We start from the raw sequence: 24,245 nt of genomic DNA, 5'->3' as shown, positions 1-24,245 counted from the left end.
TATTAATGTAATTTTAGTTCAAGAATTTTTTTTATATTCTTCTTCCCAAAACACTTGAATTTCCATTGGAAAATTGAAGGGAACAATTAATTCCAGTAACTTAGTTGTGTGGCATTTTCCTACATCTAATACTATCTGGATATTCAGTTTTCTAAAACTATATTAATAGCTTCTGAAGAGTTTCTGGCAAATACAGAAGATTTCCCTTTCTTCCCCCCCCCCCCCCCCCCCCCCCCCTCCCACCTCCCAATCCATTTTATAAACTCACCTTCACTGGTACATAGAAAATAAATGTTTCTCAGTTAACCACAACTAATTTAAATATATGCAGGGTTTTTTATTTAAACATAGGCACCATTGTAAGATCCTGAAGATGGATCAGACATATGTTCCAAACATTTGACCAGTGTCAGTTTAGTACAGCAAGAGAAACCTTCCCTTATGTTTAAATTGTACTCGACGCTGGAAAATAACAGAAAATTGTGAAATGGCTGGGTCGGAAAGAGTTAATCAAATAGTTAGCTTTGCTGCTGTTTTTGCTGCATTTGAAAACTTGCTGCAGCACTGTAGATTAGTGTCAAAGGACACCATAAGAAATTCTGCATTGCGTTCAGCACTTCCCCTCAAAAAGTCAGTTGGATTATACAGAGCATTTGCAAAAAAACACAAACATTGAGAAAGCAGTAAGAATTGTAAAATGTTAACTTACATCTGATAGCTGCAATACGTTGACTATAAAATTTGTATCAATATTAGTATTAAATTAGAAGGCAAGACACAGAGCTAAAATGTTTACTTCAATTATTGATTCACATCATGCGCTGATCCAAACTGATTCTGAGAAGGAAGCTTGAAGGTCCCCTGCCCCCACAACAAAAGCATGCATTTTTTTTCTTCCATATTGGAAAAGTAATAAGTTCATGAAGTTTCTGGATTAACATAGGAATGGGTTAATATAGCTAGGTCTACTGAAGTTTATCGAAGTCAAAAGTTCATACTTTTATTCTGAAAATGATCCCCTTCAGGATTCCGTGTCAAAGAATAGTTGCCTTCTGAAGTAGATCAAATGTTTATCAGTTTAAACTGCAGACAAGAGTTATTTGAACCTTTATATAACTGCAAAATATAGTTAATTTAAAATGAATCTTTTTTATTGAATAGGACCTGTACAGCTATGTTTATTGAATTAGATCAAATATCAAATGCCTTCCAATAATAGAAGTAGATGCAGTTAGTACTCATTTAAACTCTAAATAATAAAATGCAGAAATAAAGTTAAACTGAAGATGACTTTTGACATTAGATTATTATTGCTACAAAACAACGGTTAGCTGTACTTCAGTCATTTCATATTATTCCTGCCATAACAAAAGTGAAATCCATTTTAACCATTTACCAGTAACGTTGGAGTACATTGTTTTTAATCTTTCTGGACTGTAACATATTCCACCTACACTATCTAACCCACATTACTCCTATCAGAAGGAGCACTGATTTTGTGGCCTGGTGCAGAGTTTGTATAGAATCAATATTCCATCAAGAAAGTTAACTATCAACTGTCAAATTGTCCAGTTCACAACTCCCATCAGTCACAATGAAATTCAGGCAAGTACGCCACTGACTTCCATAAGCCCAGTGTTGTTTCGTGTACATCTTGAATAAAGCAATGTATTTTCTTTTCAAGTTTTATTTCTGCTGAAGACACGCTCCCCTCTAAGTGTGAGATGCTGTAGCTGGTACTGTAGTACTTCTGTGTCTGCTGGCTCCTTAATATTCATTTTATCTAGGTTTAGGTAATCCAAGGATTTTGACTGGGCCCTCTTTCCCTTAATGAGGCAAACTGGCAAAGGGCCACATAGACATCTGTTGGGTTCAAAGGACAATGACTTGACGGTTCGTTCCCCTGAACTTGGCATTCGCCTTCGTCTTCTCCCATTTGCAGCTGGGATCTCATACGGCTGATAGTATCGATTCTTGGTTCTGTAGATTCGAGAACTTCTAGCCAATCCAACATCCTGTTGCTTAGTATGCTGGCCGGGCAAAGCTTCTGCTGCACCCGCCTCACTGCCTGACCATCTTTGAGCCAACTTTAAAAGTTCCCCACCAGTAGTAAAGCCAACTAAGTAGTTGGTGTCCATGTGAAGAATCTGATAGCTAGACACTGTCCGCTTGACTGGAGAGCATGGTGTGCTGGAGCTGCGAGGTTTCTCTGGCTCCGTTTTACCCAGAGAGTTCACTTCTACAGCAGGCGCAGACAGGACAGGCATGGCTGCCCTGGAAATACCACTGAGATCCACCTCCATTCTGAAATTGGCAGCTGTCAGACTAAAGTACAACATAACACATATTACAATACTAACAGAAAACAAGTATAACAGTTACACAAGGTTTAAAAATTTGGCTCTGACCATACTTCTTAGCAAGACCATAAACGTTTAATCAGTAATTCGCTAAACTTCAGCTGTGCTACCTTGACTGCTACTTAATCTCTTTAAAAGGCTGAGCAGTATTTAAACATGTGGGTGAGCACTGGAATACAAACTCAATGTCACAGGCATAATGGAGCAAATCAATCACAATAGAACATCTGATTCTGCAGACAATCTTAACCAATGTTTAAAGATGTAGGATCCATAGCAGTTTGATCAGTTTTCCAAGGATTTATCTAACTTAGATGATTTGAATATTTTATGTGAAAATTCAAGCAAACTCTGGGTGTGCATGGTTTTACTGTGGTGGTTAAGCTTGGTCCTTCAGTCTCAGTAAAAGGGCTGTCAATCTGCACTGTTTGAATAAACATTTTATAATTCAAAATATCATCCCAGAACTACAAATAACAGTTTATTCCTTTGCTTCAAGCCTAGTTGGTTTATAGCACTTTAAAGTACCAAAAAATAAATAGGTTTTGTCTCTATCTTTTTTGTGCAGACGGTGAACTAATTTTACTGTCCTTCGCAAAATAGAGATGGCTGAAACTGGATTTGTAAGTGTGAGCATATGTCTGGGTAACAGAAACCAGGCAATGAGAGTCTAATTCACATTTAAATGGGCAGGTAGCACTAAGGGACAATGAATTGATCTGAAATATTAAGTCTGTTTCTCTGTCTGACATGCTGAGTATTTCCAGCATTTTCTGTTTATAATTAGGTGAATTGTTTTCAAATGATATTATAAGTACTGTTGTGCTAATTACAAATACAATTTCTTGACATCAACATAACTGGGCAGGGAACACGCATGCATCTACACATCGCTGGAGGCCAATCTCCCTGATCCCACAAACATTAGCAGGGTCAGTGGTTTCTTGGTGGGCCAAGCATAAAGGCACAGAAAATTTTCTGCATGAATGTGCAGCACAAAAGATGGCCAATCTGCTTACTGTGTTTGTGCAACCAATTTGCTAGAGAAATATAAAATAATCTAACTGCTCTGCTCTCTCCCCATTGCCTTGTATCCTCCTCTGCTTTAAATATTGATTAAATTTTCCCTCAAAAGATTACAAAGCATGACGATCATCTAACCCAATCAATCTATCTCTTGCTTCCTTTCTCCCTCATGTGCTTATTTAGCATCACCTTGAATTCATCTATGCTATTTGCCTCAACTACCCCTTGTGGTAAAATGTTCCACACTCTAACCACTCTCTGGGTAAAGAAGTTTCTCTTAAATTCTTTGTTGGATTTATTAGCGATAATCTTTTATTTATGGCCCCTAGTTCTAGTCTTGTCTGCAAGTGGAAACATTTTCTCTATGTCTACACTTTCATAATCTTAAAAGACCTCTACCAGGTTAATCTTAATTTTCTCTTTTCTTCAGAAAAAGAGCCCCAGCCTGTTCCCACCAGGTCTAACCCCTCTCACTCCAGAAAATCATTTTCCCCAATGTCTACAGTGCCTCTATATCCTTTTTTATAATACTAGACCAGAACTGTTCACAGTACTCCAAGTGTGGTCTAATCAAGGTTCTATACATGTTTAGCATATCTTATCTGCTTTTCAATTCTATCCCTCTAGAAAAGATAGAATAATCAATACCTCAATGACATCGTGTGGCAAAGCACTTCATGCTCCAACAACCATCTGTGTAAAGTGTTACGACCTCAGCGAGACCATTAAAGTTAAAAACACGAGATATGAACCCCCAGACCAATTTAAAGAATTACACGGCAAGATTTCACATTTTAAAACTCATTACAACAACTAAAAGAAATTCCCATTAACTAAATAGTACTTTGTAAGTAGCTGATCATCTAAATTTCAGAGAAAGGTTTTGTTTTTACTTATTAAAACACCTGAAACCCTCACACCACACTTATACATTACACAGTCCTTCTTGATGGCAGAATCTTTGCAGTTAAAAGTCCCAAATTCCTTCCAGTTGCAATGGGTTGGATCTCCCAGACTTTTCTCAAAGTCAATGTCCTCTTCGTTCACTTCTGAGAGCACATTTAAACTGGACATCTAAGAATTAGGCGATTCCTGGCGATCCTGTTGGTCTTTTACTTCTCTGCAAACTTCAACTTTCAAAACAGTTTCACGTCTTTGCAGCATTTCGTTGTATCAGGCTTCTGAGAGCAGGTGTTTCTCTCTCTCTCTCTGCTGTCACCACTGGTTGTCTTCCTTATAGCCTGCTCTGAGGCTGCCACCACTGGTCTTCGATACAGCCTCTTCGCCTTCTGAAAACCTGTTAAATTTATCTGGAATCAAATGTCAATAGCTCATTGCCCTTCTCCAATATGCAAAGTCTAGTTTCACAAAGCCACCTAGGCCTTCCATTGGTCCCAAATGTTAATAGCTGCCATGCCTATTTGCAACCTCAGAATCACTGACTCCTTGTTTAAGATCTGAAAGTTTGGGAGGCCAAAACCCATTATTCTTCAGGTGTTATAACCCCTGCAGTCTCTGTTCAAAAAAAAGTCTTTCATATGTGTTCTCTATTGTCTTGGTCACAAAGATTTCAGTCTTGTCCTTAAGCAGAGTGGATGTGAGGTTACCTGACGTCTCAGACTCCATCTTAAAGTTTTAAATATCATGGTTTTTAAAACAATTATGTTACAACGTCCAGCATTCGTAACACCTCTCCCCTAGAAATAGAAAATTCATTGCTGGATAGGTTTGTCCCGATGAGGCAGGGAAGGGATGGTAGGGTGAAGGAACCTTGGATGATAAGAGATGTGGAACAGCTAGTCAAGAGGAAGAAGGAAGCTTACTTAAGGGTGAGGAAGCAAGGATCAGACAGGGCTCTAGAGGGTTACAAGGTAGCCAGGAAGGAACTGAAGAATGGACTTAGGAGAGCTAGAAGGGGACATGAAAAAGTCTTGGCGGGTAGGATTAAGGAAAATCCCAAGGCGTTCTATACTTATGTGAGGAACAAGAGGATGGCCAGAGTGAGGGTCGGGCCGATCAGGGATAGTGGAGGGAACTTGTGCCTGGAGTCGGAAGAGGTAGGGGAGGTCCTAAATGAATACTTTGCTTCAGTATTCACTAGTGAGAGGGACCTGGTCGTTTGTGAGGACAGCGTGGAACAGGCTGATATGCTCGAACAGGTTAGGTTAAGAGGGAGGATGTGCTGGAAATTTTGAATGATATGAGGACAGATAAGTCCCCGGGGCCAGACAGGATATACCCAAGTATATTACGGGAAGCGAGGGAAGAGATTGCTGCGCCTTTGGCGATGACCTTTGCGTCTTCACTGTCCACTGGAGTAGTACCGGATGATTGGAGGGTGGCAAATGTTGTTCCCTTGTTCAAGAAAGGGAATAGGGATAACCCTGGGAATTATAGACAAGTCAGTCTTACGTCGGTAGTGGGCAAATTATTAGAGAGGATTCTGAGACAGGATTTATGATTATTTGGAAAAGCATGGTTTGATTAGAGACAGTCAGCATGGCTTTGTGAGGGGCAGGTCATGCCTCACAAGCCTTATTGAATTCTTTTAAGATGTGACAAAACACATTGATGAAGGAAGAGCAATGGATGTGGTGTATATGGATTTTAGTAAGGCGTTTGATAAGGTTCCCCATGGTAGGCTCATTCAGAAAGTAAGGAGGCATGGGATTCAGGGAAAGTTGGCTGTCTGGATACAAAATTGGCTGGCCCATAGAAGTCAGAGGGTGGTAGTAGATGGAAAGTATTCAGCATGGAGCTCGGTGACCAGTGGTGTTCCGCAGGGATCTGTTCTGGGATCTCTGCTCTTTGTGATTTTTATAAATGACTTGGATGAGGAAGTGGAAGGCTGGGTTAGCAGGTTTGCCAATGACACGAAGGTTGCTGGAGTTGTGGATAGTGTGGAAGGCTGTTGTAGGTTGCAACGGGACATTGACAGGATGCAGAGCTGGGCTGAGAAGTAGCAGATGGAGTTCAACCTGGAAAAGTGTGAAGTGGTTCATTTTGGAAGGTCGAATTTGAATGCGGAATACAGGCTTAAAGATAGGATTCTTGGTAGTGTGGAGGAACAGAGGGATCTTGGGGTCCATGTCCATAGATCACTCAAAGTTGCCACCCAAGTTGATAGGGTTGTTAAGAAGGCGTATGGTGTGTTGGCTTTCATTAACAGGGGGATTGAGTTTAAGAGCCGCGAGGTTATGCTGCAGCTCTATAAGGCCCTGGTTCGACCACACTTGGAATATTGTGTTCAGTTCTGGTCACCTCATTATAGGAAGGATGTGGAAGCTTTAGAGAGGGTGCAGAGGAGATTCACCAGGATGCTGCCTGGACTGGAGGGCATGTCTTATGAAGAAAGATTGAGGAAGCTAGGGCTTTTCTCATTGGAGCGAAGAAGGATGAGAGGTGACTTGATAGAGGGGTACAGGATGATGAGAGGCATAGATAGAGTGGATAGCCAGAGGCTTTTTCCCAGGGTGGAAAGGGCTATCACCAGAGAGCATAATTTTAAGGTGATTGGAGGAAGGTTTCGGAGAGATGTCAGAGGTAGGTTCTTTACACAGAGAGTGGTGGGTGCGTGGAATGTGCTGCCAGCGGTGGTAGTAGAAGCAGATACATTAGTGGCATTTAAGTGACTCTTGGATAGGTACATGGAAGATAGTAGAATGAAGGGTCGGTAGTTAGTTTGATCTTAGAGTAGGTTAAAGGTTCGGCACAACATCGTGGGCCGAAGGGCCTGTACTGTGCTGTACTGTTCTATGTAATGACTTTTCTTACATAATCATATATAATGTTGTAAACATTTTCATTAACATTTTACACAGATAACAATATTTTATAATTCTGGAGTTGTTTTCCTCCATTATACCCCTCCTTTAAATTCTGGATAACGTTACGAACGAAGCGGGAGTAATGCAGTGTCAATTCAGTCCCAATACTCCACAGGTTGCGGCATATTAAAGTTTTCCCACCTACCAGAAATTAGCCAATTAAACACTTTCGTAACCCCCAGAATAAAACAGACCAGACCAGGTATCTTTAAACAACATATTAACTATTTATTAATGCACTAAATCTATTAACTATTAAGATAAACTTATGTTTAAAGACGTTATAACTTATTTTCTCTTAACCCTAACGCACGCACATACACTCAAAAAACAACAGTTAATTGGTTTTAAAAAGTAGTATTTCTTAGGAATAAAATAAGTAGCTGGGTTGAAAGTCCGAGTGAGTTACGTTCCTGGTTGGTGAGGTGTCCTAGATTAGATTAGATGCCACTCAAAGATTCCAGGCGAATTTGACAGTCTATAACAGACAGGCATTCAAAGCACTTCGGTTGCAGCAGGCATCACACTGTTCTTTTAACAAGAAGTATAGCCACAGGTCTGTTTGGATTCTAAAATTGGTAGTTTTTCAGTAGAAACTTTACTGAGAATTCCAGCAAACACAAACAAACAAGTCAATCTTGAAGGCAAATGTTCTTTTTCTAGGTTTTTGTCTCTCCTTAGACAATAACACAACCTGTAACTCAATGTAGTTTTTCTGCCAAGAGAAATAGACAGCTTCTTCCTTCACAGCATGCTTCGCTGAACTCTATAATTCAAACCGGTTGAAGCTAGTCTTTATCCACACTTAAAAGTTACAGTACACCATGTGATCTCCTCTCTCTCTCTCCTGCTGTGGCCTAGGTAACAGGTGCAGCTGCTGGCACACTGTGTTCAGTTTTAAAGGCACACTGTTTTAAACAGAGGAGAAAAAGAAACAGTTCCGTGACAATAGAGCATCAGCAATTACGTTGCTCTTTCTTGCAACATGTCCAATCTTTAGGGTAAATGGTTGTAACATTAAATTCCATTGAAATAATCTGGCATTCGTGATTTTGAACAAAAACCTTAATGGATTATGTTCGGTGGAAATGGTTATTCCCCCTTGGCCATTATTGATGCAAACTTCAAAATACTGAAGAGCAAATATGAGTCCTAAAACCTCCCTCTCAATAGTGGAGTACTTCTTTTGCTAGTTATGTTTACCAAGCCCTGCTGGCTGCACAAAATCCAGCCCATATAGTGTAGAGCTGTCTCTAAACTTTCTAACATTTCTGTGTTTGCGAGTTTCACCACAGAAATCTTAATGTGATAATTCTCAGTCTCTGCCCCTTTCTCTAGTTCATCAAAAGTAACACTATCCTTAATCTCCTCTTCTGTCACTTGACATACATTTACCAGCTGACAACGTTCATAGACAGTACTTGTTCAATATATTCATGTGACACAACCTTTGCCTTTTCCATCTGTCTGAGGTGCTAACCAATTAGTTCACCTCACTAAGTTTGCTCTTAGTGAAGTAAAGCCCATTGAACCCAGCTTTCAATGGTTTCCAGACAGAGCAACAAAACGAACAGCTCCAAGCTGCAAACTGCCTTTGCTTGGGTTTTTCATCACTTGCTTGATATGTTTTCTGGCCATCTCACAAGCTTTTGTGACTCCTTCTCAAAATTCTGACACAATCCAAGAGGGTATCTTCCTCTGCTTAACAATCACACCTTAATGATTTTAAGGGGACCCCTAACCTCATGCTCATAGACCAATTCAAATGGACTGAAACCAGGGGACTCATTTGGTGTCCCTCTGGTGATAAATAATAAAAATGATATCTCCTTCTCCTAATAATAAAGATACTCAAAACAATAAGCCGTTATCATACTTTTTAGGGTTTGGTGATATCTTTCCAAATCACCTTGTGACTGCGGGTGATAAGTGGACAATTTGAACTCTCACTCCCAAATTACTCGAACTATTGAAATACGCATGGAATGAAGTTTGACCTCTTGTCTGACTGAATTTCTTTTGACAATCCATATTTAGTGAAAACTGAATTAACCCCTCAATCACAACTTTCACTGTGATCTTTCTCAAAGGTATGGCCTCTGGAAACCTAGTTGACAAATCCATGATGGTTAGGAGAAACTTGTGACCTGACTTAGCTGTGGATAAGGGTCCACAATCCACAAGAACCCTACTGAACGGTTCATCGAAAGCAGGTATCAGTATCAATGGGGCTGGCTTAATCGAAGGCTGTGGCTTCCCAACTACCTGGCATGTTCTGCAAAATTCAACCATATCCTAATGCAAGCCTGGCCAATAAAAATGCTCTCTTATCCTAGTCTGAGTCTTTCGAATACCCACATGACCTGCCACTGAGATCTCATGGACAATTCTCAAAATTTCACTACGGTACCCCCAGGGGAACAGTAACCTGATGAACTATAGCCCAATCCTCATCAGTGGGCCTCTGGAAAGATCTCCACTTTTGGATTAGAATGTTATTCTTAATATAATGGCACTCAGGGACCTTTTCAGCTTCTGCCTCAGAACACACCGTTTGAGATAAACTTAAGGTTCGCCTGTAATGCCTCAAAGACCACCTGCTAAACAATTCACCATTGTTAGCCTTGAAGTCTTTTTCACCAACATCCCCATCCAAATCTTTGGAAAAAGTTTCAGCCAACCAAACACCTGAATCCTTCTCGTTTTTAATCTTATGATCCTGGGATTTTGTCACTACACAATCCGGGAATATTCCAGGACATTCCTCCAGCAACACTTATTTTTCATCAACCTCAACTGGCTTTTCCAAAACTATTAGAGATGCCAATACCTTATCTGCAGCTAAGTCATTCCCTAGTAACAAATCTACCCCTTCAATATGCAAATCTGGGATGATTCCCACTGTTACCAAACTGGTGACTAAATCATATTTCAAATTAACCTTATGCAATGGAACGGATAAATAACCCTCCTCAATGCCCCGCACCATGACATACATAGCACTATTTGGGGGAAAGATTTACATCCTTTGCTATCATTAATGACCGAGTTTCCCATGCATCTCGAAGCAGCACAATCGGCTTGCCTGCCTTGTTTAATAAATATGGGGATACTGTACCCCAAACATAAAATTTATATAACCTTCAGGGACTTGAAGGTCATTCATTAGTACACAGGGGAGCACATTTCTGCTCACTTTCCAACATCGCCAAAGTCACTGGCTTGTCAACACTGCCACCTATGGGGGCATCCCTTTCAGGACAGGCTTTTGGTAAACCGACTATAGTTACTGCCTTGGCCTTCAGCTTCCAGCATTCTGATTTTACATGCCCTCTTTTCTTACCAAATAACATGTTATTCCTTTTGACTGAACCCTAGTCGCCCAACTATTTTTTAACCACTCTGAGGGTTGCCCATTTCCTCTCACTAAAACTGAATCTCTTCTCGTTATCTACTCTCTATCTTTCCAACTTCTTTGAAAGTTTCCAAATTGGGACCTGTTTGTGGGTCAATTCGTAATCATCTGCCATTTCTGCGGTATTCCTTGTTTTGACCAACTTTATGTTCTTCCAGATGGAACCTAATTCCTGAAGAGATACTATTTTTAAATTCCTCAATTAGAATTACTTCCCCAGGGCTTTCAAAATCTTGTTCAATCGTCATAGACCGATACCAACGATGAAATATCATAAATGTCTGATTCCTGTTCCTTTCTTAAACTCCTGAAATTTTGCCTGTAAGCCTCTGGTACCAACTCGTAAGCCTTTTCTTCCTTAATGTTAAAATGCCGAGTCAACATTTCAACAATTTCTGCCTTTTTAGCTTTGATTTTAAACTAACCCCCACTTGCTCTGATACAGCTGTTAACGCATCTACTGCTAACTGTGTTAAGTCATTTGAGAGTCAAATCTTCTCTCTCTGCAAAGGCTTGAGTATTAAAAGTAGACATGCTGACTTTTCTCTAGGAGTATAGCAAAGGTAATTGTGAAATCTTGTCCGTTTAAATTCCAGCAAATTCTAATGCACCCATTTTACAGCCTCGCATCCCAGACCCGAGCCCCCAATTTATTATGACCTCAGTGTTTCACGTTAAGACTTATTACAATAACTAAAAGAAATTCCCATTAACTAAATAGTACTTTGTAAGTAGCTGATACTCCAAATTGCACAGAAAGTTTATTTTTTACTTATTAAAACACCTGAAACTCTCACACCACACTCATACATTACACAGTCCTCCGTGATGGCAAACTCTTTACAGTTAAAAGTCCCAAACTCCTCCCAGTTGCAATGGGTTTGATCTGCCAGACATTTCTTAAAGTTAATGTTGCTCACTTCTGCGAGCACATTCAAACTGGACGTCCGGAATAAGGCGATTTCTGGTGATCCCTGTTGGTCTTTTATTTCTCCGCAAATTTGAACTTTCAAAACAGGTTCAAGTCTTCACAGCATTTCACTGCATCAGGCTTTCAAAAGCAGGTGTTCTTCTCTCTCTCTCTCTTCAGGCTGCCACTGCTGGCTGTCTTCCTTACAGTCTACTCTGAGGCTGCTACCGCAGGTCTTCTGTACAGTCTGTCTGCCTTCACAAAATCTGTTAAATTTATCTGGAATCAAAAGTCGATAGCTCATTATCCTTCTCCAGTATGCAAAGTCCAGAAGTCGGGATTCACAGAGCCACTTGGGCCAGCCATTGTTCCCAGATGCACACAGCTGCCATGCACATTTGCATCCTCAGAATCACCGACTCCTTGCTTATGATCCAAAAGTCCGGGAGGGTGAAACCCGTAGTTCTTCAGGTGTTATACCCCTGCAGTCTGTGTTTTTCAAAAAAAAGTCTTTGATCTGTGTTCTCCATTGTTCTCGCAACCAAAATTTCTGTCTTCTCCTTAAGCACAGTGGATGTAAGGTCATCTTACTTCTCCGACTTCATCTTAAACTTTTAAATATCACGGTTTTTAAAACTGTTTTTTTTTTCAATGCCAGCATTTGTTGCCCATCCTTTGTTACCCTTGACCCTTTTGGTTTTTCAGTAGATTTGTTGGGAATTTAGAATAGTGGGAGGTAAGGGTCGCCAAGAGTGTCCCTGCTGACTGCATCTGCGGGAAGTGCACCCAACTCCAGCTGCTCGAGAACCGCGTTAGGGAACTGGAGCTGGATGAACTTCGGATCATTCGGGAGGCGGAGCGGGTTATTGAGAGGAGTTATGGGGAGGTAGTCACACCTCAGGTAAAAGAAGTAGGTAGATGGGTTACCGTCAGGGGAAGGAGAGGGAACCAGCAGGCAGTGCAGGGATCCCCTGCGGCCGTTTCCCTCAACAACAGGTATACCGTTTTGGATACTGTTGCGGGGGACGACTTACCAGGGGTAAGCAATGGGGCACAGGTCGCTGGCACAGAGTCTGTCCCTGTTGCTCAGAAGGGAAGGGGGAAGAGGAGCAGAGCATTAGTCATTGGGGACTCCATAGTTAGGGGAACAGATAGGAGGTTCTGTGGGAACGAGAGAGACTCACGGTTGGTGTGTTGCCTCCCAGGTGCCAGGGTTCGTGATGTCTCGGATCGTGTTTTTGGGATCCTTAAGGGGGAGGGGGAGCAGCCCCAAGTTGTGGTCCACATAGGCACCAACGACATAGGTAGGAAGAGAGATGGGGATTTAAGGCAGAAATTCAGGGAGCCAGGGTGGAAGCTTAGAGCGAGAACAAACAGAGTTGTTATCACTGGGTTGTTGCCCGTGCCACGTGATAGCGAAGCGAGGAATAGGGAGAGAGAGGAGTTGAACACGTGGCTGCAGGGATGGTGTAGGGAGGGAGGGTTTTGGTTTCCTGGATAATTGGGGCTCTTTCTGGGGTAGGTGGGACCTCTACAAACAGGATGGTCTTCACCTGAACCAGAGGGGTACCAATATCCTGGGGGGGAGATTTGCTAGTGCTCTTCGGGGGGGTTTAAACTAATTCAGCAGGGGAATGGGAACCTAAATTGTAGTTCCAGTGTACAGGATGTTGAGAGTAGTGAGGTCAGGGATAAGGTTACAAGGACGCAAGAGGGCACTGGCAAGCAAGAACTTGGTATAAAGTGTGTCTACTTCAATGCCAGGAGCATCCGGAATAAGGTGGGTGAGCTTGCAGCATGGGTTGGTACCTGGGATCTCCATGTAGTGGCCATTTCGGAGACATGGGTAGAGCAGGGGCAGGAATGGATGTTGCAGGTTCCGGGATTTAGATGTTTCAGTAAGAACAGAGAAGATGGTAAAAGAGGGGGGGGTGTGGGGTGTTAATCAAGGAGAGTATTACAGCGGCAGAAAGGACGTTTGAGGACTCGTCTACTGAGGTAGTATGGGCCGAGGTTAGAAACAGGAGAGGAGAGGTCACCCTGTTGGGAGTCTTCTATAGACCTCCAAATAGTTCCAGAGATGTAGAGGAAAGGATAGCGAAGATGATTCTCGAAAGGGGCGAGAGCAACAGGGTAGTTGTTATGGGGGACTTTAACTTTCCAAATATTGACTGGAAATACTATAGTTCGAGTACTTTAGATGGGTCAGTTTTTGTCCAGTGTGTGCAGGAGGGTTTTCTGACACAGTATGTAGACAGGCCAACCAGGGGCGATGCCACATTCGATTTGGTACTGGGTAATGAACCCGGCCAGGTGTTAGATTTAGATGTTTGTGAGCACTTTGGTGATAGTGATCACAATTCGGTTAGGTTTACCTTAGCGATGGGCAGGGACAGGTTTATACCGCAGGGCAAGAATTATAGCTGGGGGAAAGGAAATTTTGATGCGATTAGGCAAGATTTAGGATGCGTAGGATGGGGAAGGAAACGGCAGGGGATGGGCACAATCGAAATGTGGAGCTTATTCAAGGAGCAGCTACTGCGTGTCCTTGATAAGTATGTACCTGTCAGGCAGGGAGGAAGTTGTCGAGCGAGGGAGCCGTGGTTTACTAAAGAAGTTGAAGCGCTTGTCAAGAGGAAGGCGGCGGCTTATGTTAGGATGAGACGTGAAGGCTCAGTTAGGGCGCTTGAGAGTTACAAGCTAGCCAGGAAGGATCTAAAGGGAGAGCTAAGAAGAGCAAGGAGAGGACACGAGAAGTCATTGGCGGATAGGATCAAGGAAAACCCTCAGGCTTTCTATAGGTATATCAGGAATAAAAGAATGACTAGAGTTAGATTAGGGCCAATCAAGGATAGTAGTGGGAAGTTGTGTGTGGAATCAGAGGAGATAGGGGAAGCGTTAAATGAATATTTTTCGTCAGTATTTGCAGTAGAGAAAGAAAATGTTGTCGCGGAGAATACTGAGATTCAGACTACTAGGCTAGATGGGATTGAGGTTCACAAGGAGGAGTTGTTAGCAATTTTGGAAAGTGTGAAAATAGATAAGTCCCATGGGCCAGATGGGATTTATCCTAGGATTCTCTGGGAAGCTAGAGAGGAGATTGCAGAGCCTTTGTCCTTGATCTTTATGTCGTCATTGTCGACAGGAATAGTGCCGGAAGACTGGAGGATAGCAAATGTTGTCCCCTTGTTCAAGAAGGGGAGTAGAGACAGCCCTGGTAATTATAGACCTGTGAGCCTTACTTCGGTTGTGGGTAAAATGTTGGAAAAGGTTATAAGAGACAGGATTTATAATCATCTTGAAAAGAATAAGTTCATTAGCGATAGTCAGCACGGTTTTGTGAAGGGTAGGTCGTGCCTCACAAACCTTATTGAGTTTTTCGTGAAGGTGACCAAACAGGTGGATGAGGGTAAAGCAGTGGATGTGGTGTATATGGATTTCAGTATGGCATTTGATAAGTTTCCCCACGGTAGGCTATTGCAGAAAATACGGAAGTATGGGGTTGAAGGTGATTTAGAACTTTGGATCAGAAATTGGCTAGCTGAAAGAAGACAGAGGGTGGTGGTTGATGGCAAATGTTCATCCTGGAGTTTAGTTACTAGTGGTGTACCGCAAGGATCTGTTTTAGGGCCGCTGCTGTTTGTCATTTTTATAAATGACCTGGAAGAGGGTGTAGAAGGGTGGGTTAGTAAATTTGCGGATGACACGAAGGTCGGTGGAGTTGTGGATAGTGCCGAAGGATATTGTAGGGTACAGAGGGACATAGATAGGCTGCAGAGCTGGGCTGAGAGATGGCAAATGGAGTTTAATGCGGAAAATGTGAGGTGATTCACTTTGGAAGGAGTAACAGGAATGCAGAGTACTGGGCTAATGGGAAGATTCTTGGTAGTGTAGATGAACAGAGAGATCTTGGTGTCCAGGTACATAAATCCCTGAAAGTTGCTACACAGGTTAATAGGGCTGTTAAGAAGGCATATGGTGTGTTAGCTTTTATTAGTAGGGGGATCGAGTTTTGGAGCCACGAGGTCATGCTGCAGCTGTACAAAACTCTGGTGAGACAGCACCTGGAGTATTGCGTGCAGTTCTGGTCACCGCATTATAGGAAGGATGTGGAAGCTTTGGAAAGGGTGCAGAGGAGATTTACTTGGATGTTGCCTGGTATGGAGGGAAGGTCTTACGAGGAAAGGCCTTACGAGGAAAGGCTGAGGGACTTGAGGTTGTTTTCGTTGGAGAGGAGGAGGAGAGGTGACTTAATAGAGACATATAAGATAATCAGAGGGTTAGATAGGGTGGATAGTGAGAGCCTTTTTCCTCGGATGGTGATGGCAAACACGAGGGGACATAACTTTAAGTTGAGGGGTGATAGATATAGGACAGATGTTAGAGGTAGTTTCTTTACTCAGAGAGTAGTAGGGGCGTGGAACGCCCTGCCTGCAACAGTAGTAGACTCGCCAACTTTAAGGGCATTTAAGTGGTCATTGGATAGACATATGGATGAAAATGGAATAGTGTAGGTCAGATGGTTTCACAGGTCGGCGCAACATCGAGGGCCGAAGGGCCTGTACTGCGCTGTAATGTTCTAATTCTAATCCTTGACAACTGAGTGGCTTGCTAGGCCATTTCAGAGGTCAGTTAAGAGTCAACCACATTGCTGTGGGTCTGGAGTCACATGTCAGCAAGACCAGGTAAGGATGGCGGATTTCCTTCCCTAAAGGATATTACTGAACCTGATGGGGTTTTTACGACAATTGATAATAGTTACACGGCACCATTACTGGAAATGCCAACAGCTGCCATGGTGGGATTTGAACCCGTGTCCCCGGGGCATGAGCCCAGGCCTCTCGATTACCAGTTCAGCGACACGACTACTGCGCTAATGTCTCCCCCTAATCATATTACAAAGTCCAGAGTTCATAACAAAAGACATCTCTCGAGTTCTCTTCTCACTCTCTAGGAGAGAATTTTAAATTAACCCTTGTAAGTGACTTCCAAACCAAAGGCAATAGTCTTTCCCTATTCACCCCATCAAAACTTTTCATAAATTTTTAAAAGCTCCTAAACCTCATTTTAGCTTTCTTTGTTCACTCAAAATAAGCCCAATATCTCAAGGCTCTTCTCTTAACTATATTTCCCATCCCGGTATTATACTCTTGGAGCTACATTGTATGCTCAATCTGCCTTTAAAGTACTTTCTCTCGGGGGCACCCAAAAGTGCAGACACAACTCCAATTGTGGCCTACCCAGTGGTTTGTATAAATATATTATTTATTTTACTTTTCCAAATATAAAATTCTACTCACCCTTTTATATAGCTTTATTTCCCTGCACTTTCAAGGAATTATGTATTTGAACCTTTATCTCTATTCATTCACACATCCTTCAAGTGTCTTTCCATTTTGCGTATACTCCCATTCCCTGTTCTTCTCTCAAAATTATCTCACTTATTCATTTGAGTTGCATCTACCACCTGTCTTTCTCTTGTACTAAACTACCTATATTTGCCTAAAATCTTTTCTAGTCCTCCTGTTAGCTTAACATATTATTATATCAGCAGATTTTGAGGCTGTGTTTCCTGCATCCAAGTGTAACTCATCTGAAGATACACCAAGAACAAAAGTGAAGGCATAGAGTGACCACTTATAACCCTTTTCTGAGCTGAACAGTTAATTTTCTTTGTTTTGTGGCCAACCAACTCTCTATCCATGGTGCTACATTCCTTTTATAGCATACACCTAATTTTTCTTGCAATAAACATTTTTGAATGCCTTCTGAAATCCCATATACTTTACTGTTTTCCCTCTATCTATCCAATTATTCACTTCTTCAAAAAAAAAACTAAATTTGTCAAACACTACTCTTTAAAAAAAAATTCTTGCTGCTTATCTTTGATGAACTTATGCATTTCTAAATGTGTATTAATGTGATTTCAAATTATGGGTTCTAAGCATTTTCTCACAATGGACATTAGAGAGATTAGTCTAGACTTACCTGGTTTATCCTTCTCTTTTTTTAAAGCAAGGGCGTTACATTGGCTACTCTCCAGTTCTGTGCATAATTTACATATTTAAGGAAGATTCAAAAATTGTGGTCAGAACCTTTGCTATTTCCTGTTTGACTTCTTTTCAACACAGGTATGATACATAACAGAAATCTGATCACTTTCACAACTTGCCATGGTCTGAATTAAATTCAATAAATCTGTTAGTTTGTAGCTTGACACCAGTAAAATTGCTATGAAATGTGCAGAATTGTTGGTAAACGTCCAACTGGCTCATTAATGTCCTTCAGAGACAGGAACCTGCCACCTGTACCTGGCTTGACCTACATGTGACTCTAGTCTCATACTGTGTCGTTGACTCTTAATGCACTCAGAGCAACTAGGCATGGGCAGTAAATACTACCTTTCCAGCATTGTTAACATCACAAGAACAAATTTTAAAAGGCTTAGAACGTATATTGTGGCGAGTCGAAGAGACTTAGTAGTTGGCAGGAAAAAAGACAGAGGCGCAAGGGGAGAGCCAACTGTGCAACAGCCCCAACAAACAAATTTCTCTGCAGCACCTGTGGAAGAGCCTGTCACTCCAGAATTGGCCTTTATAGCCACTCCAGGCGCTGCTTCACAAACCACTGACCACCTCCAGGCGCGTATCCATTGTCTCTCGAGATAAGGAGGCCCAAAAGAAAAAGAAGAACGTATAGGATTATGGCCCAATCAAATTACACTAATCTTTTTCCAAAACAATTCCTTTTTGACCTTTATCTCTCATCAATTGTTCCAGATTCTACTCCAATACGCCTACATTCTCACTTTCATCTTTAGTCAAAAACAATTATGTAATATCTCCATATTACCTTCATAGTGCAAAGCAGACACCCCTTTTCATTCCCAAATGACTCAATCTCCTTTTTAATTCCATTCGTTGTTGTACCTCCTTTTTACTTTATAGGAATATATTTATTTTGTACATTATACATACCATATTAGATTTCCCACTGCTGATCCACTGATCTTTTTGCTAATTAAAATCACCCATTATTGCTGTTCTTCTTCCATATCTTTTGTAACTGTCAGCTAAACCTCTGCTTCAGTTTCAATAGTTTTATTAAGTTTGCTCTGCCTCTCTAGTTTCAGAAACAGAACTTCCTCTCACCCATCATAGTCATTTAAATATCCCTCCATTCCTCTATTTACCAGCTCCACAAAACAAGAGTACCACTTAGATTCAGGTGAAGGCTATCCCTTCCGTTTATAGCCTTCCCATACCACAAAACTATGAACCCTTTCCTCCTACACCAGCCCTGCAGTCACATGTTGACCTTCTAAAGCTTACTCTTCTTAACCTGGCCAACATGCAGAATTGGAAGCAATCCAGAGACCACCTTACAAATTGTACTTTTTCTTCTTAAACTCCCTCTGCAAGACTCCAGATGCACTTGAATCTATATCATTGGTTCCAGCATGTACCATGGTGTTTGATTACTGTCTCTTTCTTTCCATCCGTTCTATAATATTCTTCACCCCGGCACCAGGGAAACAACATAGCATTTGGGACTCCTGGTCACTGCAAAGAGAGAACATGCACCAGGGCCACTTTCTTATAACTGCAGACTGCCTGAATCCTCCATGACCACGTTCTGCAAAGTTTCACTCAAACAAAATCTTCTCTGATGCTGTGGAATGTGGCCACTTTATGCTTGAATATCTGCTAGAGTCTTATTTTCTGACACAGTACACAGAATTACATGGAATTGTAGAGTCATAGTGTTATACAGCACAGAAACAGGCCCATCATGTCTGTGCTGGCCATCAAGCACCGCACTATTCTAGTCCCATTTTCCAGCACTTGGCCCGTAGCCTTGTATGCTATGGCGTTTCAAGTGCTCATCTAAATACTACTTAAACGTTGTGAGGGTTCCTGCCTCGACCACAACTTCAGGCAGTGTATTTCAGATTCCAACCATCCTCTGGGCGAAATTTTTTTCCTCAAATCCCCTCTAAAACTCCTGCCCCTTATCTTAAATCTATGCTCCCTGGTTATTGATCCCTCCGCTAAGGGGAAAAGTCTCTTCCTATCTAACCTATCAATGCCCCATATAATTTTGTATACCTCAATCATGTCCCCCACCTCATCCTTCTCTGTTCTAAGAGAAACAGCCCTAGCCTTTTCAGTCTCTCTTCATAGCTGAAATGCTCCAGCCCAGGCAACATCCTGATGAATCTCCTCTGCACCCTCTCTGGTGCAATCACATCCTTCCTATAGTGTGGTGCCCAGAACTATGCACAGTACTCCAGCTGTGGCCTAACTAGCATTTTATACAGCTCCATCATAACCTCCCTGCTCTTATATGCTGTGCCTCAGCTAATAAAGGCAAGTATCCCATATGCCTTCCTAACCACCTTATCTACCTGTGCTGCTGCCTTCAGTGATCTATGGACAAGTACACCATGGTCCCTCTGACCTTCTGTACTTCCTTGGGTCCTACCATCCATTGTATATTCCCTTGCCTTGTTAGTCCTCCCAAAATGCATCACCTCACACTTCTCAGGATTAAATTCCATTTGCCACAGATCCACCCATCTTACCAGCCCATCGATATCGTCCTGGTAATCTAAGGCTTTCCTCCTCACTATTTACGACACCACCAATTTTCGTGTCATCTGCGAACTTACTTATCATACCTCCTATATTCATGTCTAAATCATCAATGTACACTACAAACAGCACGGGTCCCAGCACCGATCCCTGTGGTACACCACTGGTCACAGGCTTCCACTCGCAAATACAACCCTCGACCATTACACTGTTTCCTGCCACCAAGCCAATTTTGGATCTAATTTGCCAAATTGCCCTGGATCCCATGGGCTCTTACCTTCTTAACCAATCTCCCATGCGGGACCTTATCAAAAGCCTTACTGAAGTCCATGTAGACTACATCAACTGCTTTACCCTCATCTACACATCTAGTCACCTCCTCAAAAAATTCAATCAAGTTAGACACGATCTCCCCCTGACAAAGCTGTGCTGACTATCCCTGATTATTCCCTGCCTCTCCAAGTGGAGATTAATCCTGTCCCTCAGAATTTTTTCCAATAGTTTCCCAACTACTGATGTTAGACTCACTGGCCTGTAATTATCTGGTTTATCCCTGCTACCCTTCTTGAATAATGGTACCACATTCGCTGTCCTCCAGTCCTCTGGCACCTCTCCTGTGGCCAGAGAGGATTTGAAAATTTGTGTCAGAGCCCCTGCTATCACCTCCCTCGCCTCACATAACAGCCTGGATACATCTCATCTGGGCCGGGGGATTTATCCACTTTTAAGCCCGCTAAAGCATCTAATACTTCCTCCTTTTCAATGTTAATATGCTCAAGTATATCGCAATCCCCCTCCCTGATCGCTAAACCTACATCGTTGTTCTCCACAGTGAAAACAGATGAAAAGTAATCATTTAAAACCTTACCTCTGTCCTCTGCTCCACACACAGATTGCCACTTTGGTTCCTAATGGGCCCTACTCTTTCCCTGGTTATACTCTTGCCCTTAATATACTTATAAAATGCCTTAGGATTTTCCTTTATATTGACCGCCAATGTTTTTGCATGTCCCCTCTTCGCTCTCCTAATTACTTTTTTTGAGTACCCCCCCTACACTTTCTATACTCCTCTGTGCCTCCGCTGTTTTCAGTGCTCCGAATCTGCCATAAGCCTCCTTTTTTCCCCCCCGATCCAATACTCTATATCCCTTGACATCCAGGGTTCCCTGGACTTGTTGGTCCCACCCTTCACCTTTATGGGTACATGTTGGCCCTGAACTCTCACTATTTCCTCTTTGAATGACTCCCACTGGCCTGATGTAGACTTTCCTACAAGTAGCTGCTACCAGTCCACTTTGGCCAGATCCTGTTTTATCAAATTGAAATTGGCCTTCCCCCAATTCAGTACCTTTATTTCTGGTCCCTCTTTGTCCTTTTCCATAACTACCTTAAATCTTAGAGAGTTAGGGTCACTATCCCCGAAATACTGATACTTCTACCACTTGGCCAGCTTCATTCCCTAGGATTAGGTCCAGTACTGCCCCTTCCCTTGTAGGACTTTCTACATACTGGCTCAAAAAGCTCTCCTGTATGCATTTTTAAGAATTCCTCCCCCTTTAAGCCTTTCGCACTAAGACTATCCCAGTTGATATTGGAGAAGTTGAAATCCCCTACTATCATTACCCTATTATTTTTACACCTCTCTGAGATTTGCCTATTATATCTGCTCCTCTATCTCTCCCTGACTGTTTGGAGGCCTGTAGTATGCTCCCAGCCAAGTGATTGCCCCCTTTTTGTTCTTATGTTCTACCCATATGGCCTCATTTGAGGAACCTTCTAAGATATCATCCCTCCTTACTGCAGTAATTGTGGAATTTCCATTTTTTGTGTTAAAACTTGGGAATTTTTTTTTTAAACTAAAAAAGAATTCATGGACATTGAAATATCTGGAGATAACTAAACTTCATGGATGAGTTTTAAAAAAGAAAAGAAAAAGGAAGGTCAACAAGAGGTTCCTGGTTTTGACCAGTAAACAAATACTGGAAACCAGGTGATTTCAAGTAAGCACCACAGGGGGGTTGACTTAAGAGGTATCCTTTGTTGTGAAAGGAGAGAATTTATGATTAGCATGAGACTTGTTTGGAAAAGTAGTTTAATTCTGAAGTGTTAAAAGCCAGTGGGTTTGGACTAAAGCACTGGCAATTGGAATTTGAGATGGACCTGCCAGGAGTTTAGAAGAATGCTATTACCTCTCTTCATAGACTTCCTTTCATTGAAAAGCAAAAGCTTGTATTAAGTGGTACTGTTGCCTCCTGTAATTTTAAGGACATCCTGAATGCTTGCAGAAACCTTGCATCTTCAAATGAACTCTGTATCCAATGTGCGTAAGAACGGACATCTGTTGCTGCACACCTGCTGTAGGACCTATGTGAAGCCTTCTGCAGTTGCATTTCTTGGACGCCGACCCCAACAGAGTGTTCATCAATCTCACTTGGAAAATTTCTAGTGGCAGTTAACTATTCAAATTTGGGACACCTCGCCAGAACAAAGGACTTCCATCTCTTCTTTTCAGTAAAAGGTTCTTTTTATTCCTTCTATTCATTTGTAACAGCTGTAAACAAAAATCCCTTTTTTCCTGGTTAACCGGTTTTTGGATGTATGTGTGGGCTAGAATAGAAAACTACGGAGCTTTAATATTTAAATTCGCGTATATATTTACTTCATTATTGGTTAAGACATGATTTTGTAATAAACTGATGATTTTGTTGTTTGTTGAAGAAACCTGGTTGGTGTGCTTTATTCTGGGGACAAAGAGAGTATCTAATTGGCTGTTTCAGTAAGTGGGAAAATTTGATAGGCTGTGACCTGTGGAGAAGTGGGACTGAATTAACAGCGTACTCCTCCCGCCTCGGTCGTAACAGTACATAGAACTGCACATAAATTCAATGCAGAAACTGGCCATTTGGCCCATGAGTTGTAGTCTTAATCCTACGTGCCAACCCTGTTCCCATATACCTTCATTCTCCTTTCATTCAGTCACTTTTCTAACCTATTCTGAAATGTTGAAATGGTCTCTAGTTCAATTACTCTGGTGGTGGTGATATATTCTACAGCCTCACAACCCTCTCTTTAAAAAAAAAGCCTCAGGCTCTCTGTCCTCTGTCCTGAATCTTCCGCATTTCATCTTGTTATGATGGTGCTTCTATATTTTTTGTTAAATATTCTTTTTGAGGAGTCATGTATTTTAGAATTATGGACATTGTTTTATTTGGGAAAACTGAAAAGGATTCCATGGATTTTCTTTCACTGGGGTCATTGAAAGGACACCAAGAGGTCTTGTTTGAAAACAACATTTACCAGAATTCACCTGTCTTCAGGTAAATACCCAGCAGGGGCTTTTTGACTTGGGGGAGATGTTTACAGAGAAGTGACAGGTCAGGATTTATAGGGGTCAGGAGGCTCGACTCTTGAGATATTGTTTTTGGTTTCGCTTTGGACTGTATATTGGGGTGTGAACTGTTTTGAAGGCATTTGGACAAAACCAGCCAAGACAGTAGTCATCATCAGCTCATCCTCTTCCATCTCTTTGAGAACTTCCTGAAAATCAAGTGTAAGAAATAGAGAAACAGATTCTGCATTTCTCCTGAACAGTCTGCCAGAAACCCCTGATGCCACATTTCTCACGAAAAGCCTGCCAAACTGATCCTCAACGTCACCTGAAAAGAAATGCTCTAGAAAGATCCCAGTAACAGCTGTCTATGCATATTTGGGATGCCAACCCAAAAAGGGACAACTGATATCTTTCCACACATAGGACGGCACAGTGGCGCAGTGGTTAGCACCGCAGCCTCACAGCTCCAGGGACCCGGGTTCAATTCTGGGTACTGCCTGTGCGGAGTTTGCAAGTTCTCCCTGTGACCGCGTGGGTTTTCGCCGGGTGCTCCGGTTTCCTCCCACCGCCAAAGACTTGCAGGTGATAGGTAAATTGGCCATTGTAAATTGCCCCTAGTGTAGGTAGGTGGTAGGGAATATGGGATTACTGTAGGGTTAGTATAAATGGGTAGTTCTTGGTCGGCACAGACTCGGTGGGCCAAAGGGCTTGTTTCAGTGCTGTATCTCTAAAATTAAAAAAAAACTCTCTTCTTGTTCAAGAATTAGCAAGTATTTGGTCAA

General features: G+C 41.9%; 1 protein-coding gene across 3 annotated transcripts in view; it reads right to left on the bottom strand.

Annotated features, from left to right (window-relative positions):
* Window positions 1–233: 233 nt before the first annotated feature.
* Window positions 234–24,245, bottom strand: part of macir (macrophage immunometabolism regulator) — a 32,400-nt gene continuing 8,388 nt past the window's right edge. For 2 of the 3 annotated variants that reach the window (XM_068029777.1, XM_068029778.1), the window contains exon 2: window positions 234–2,325. In XM_068029777.1, coding sequence (XP_067885878.1) covers window positions 1,680–2,303 — 624 coding nt within the window. In that variant the 5' untranslated portion in view covers window positions 2,304–2,325 and the 3' untranslated portion in view covers window positions 234–1,679. Of the gene's footprint in view, window positions 2,326–4,322; window positions 4,684–24,245 lie in introns of all 3 variants that reach the window. The other variant, XM_068029779.1, reaches the window with a different exon arrangement.

Source organism: Heterodontus francisci, chromosome 4 (assembly GCF_036365525.1).
Source record: "Heterodontus francisci isolate sHetFra1 chromosome 4, sHetFra1.hap1, whole genome shotgun sequence".
In the NCBI taxonomy this organism is placed as follows: domain Eukaryota; kingdom Metazoa; phylum Chordata; class Chondrichthyes; order Heterodontiformes; family Heterodontidae; genus Heterodontus; species Heterodontus francisci.
The sequence above is the reverse complement of the archived record's forward strand: the minus strand, read 5'-3'. Positions and strand labels throughout refer to the sequence as shown.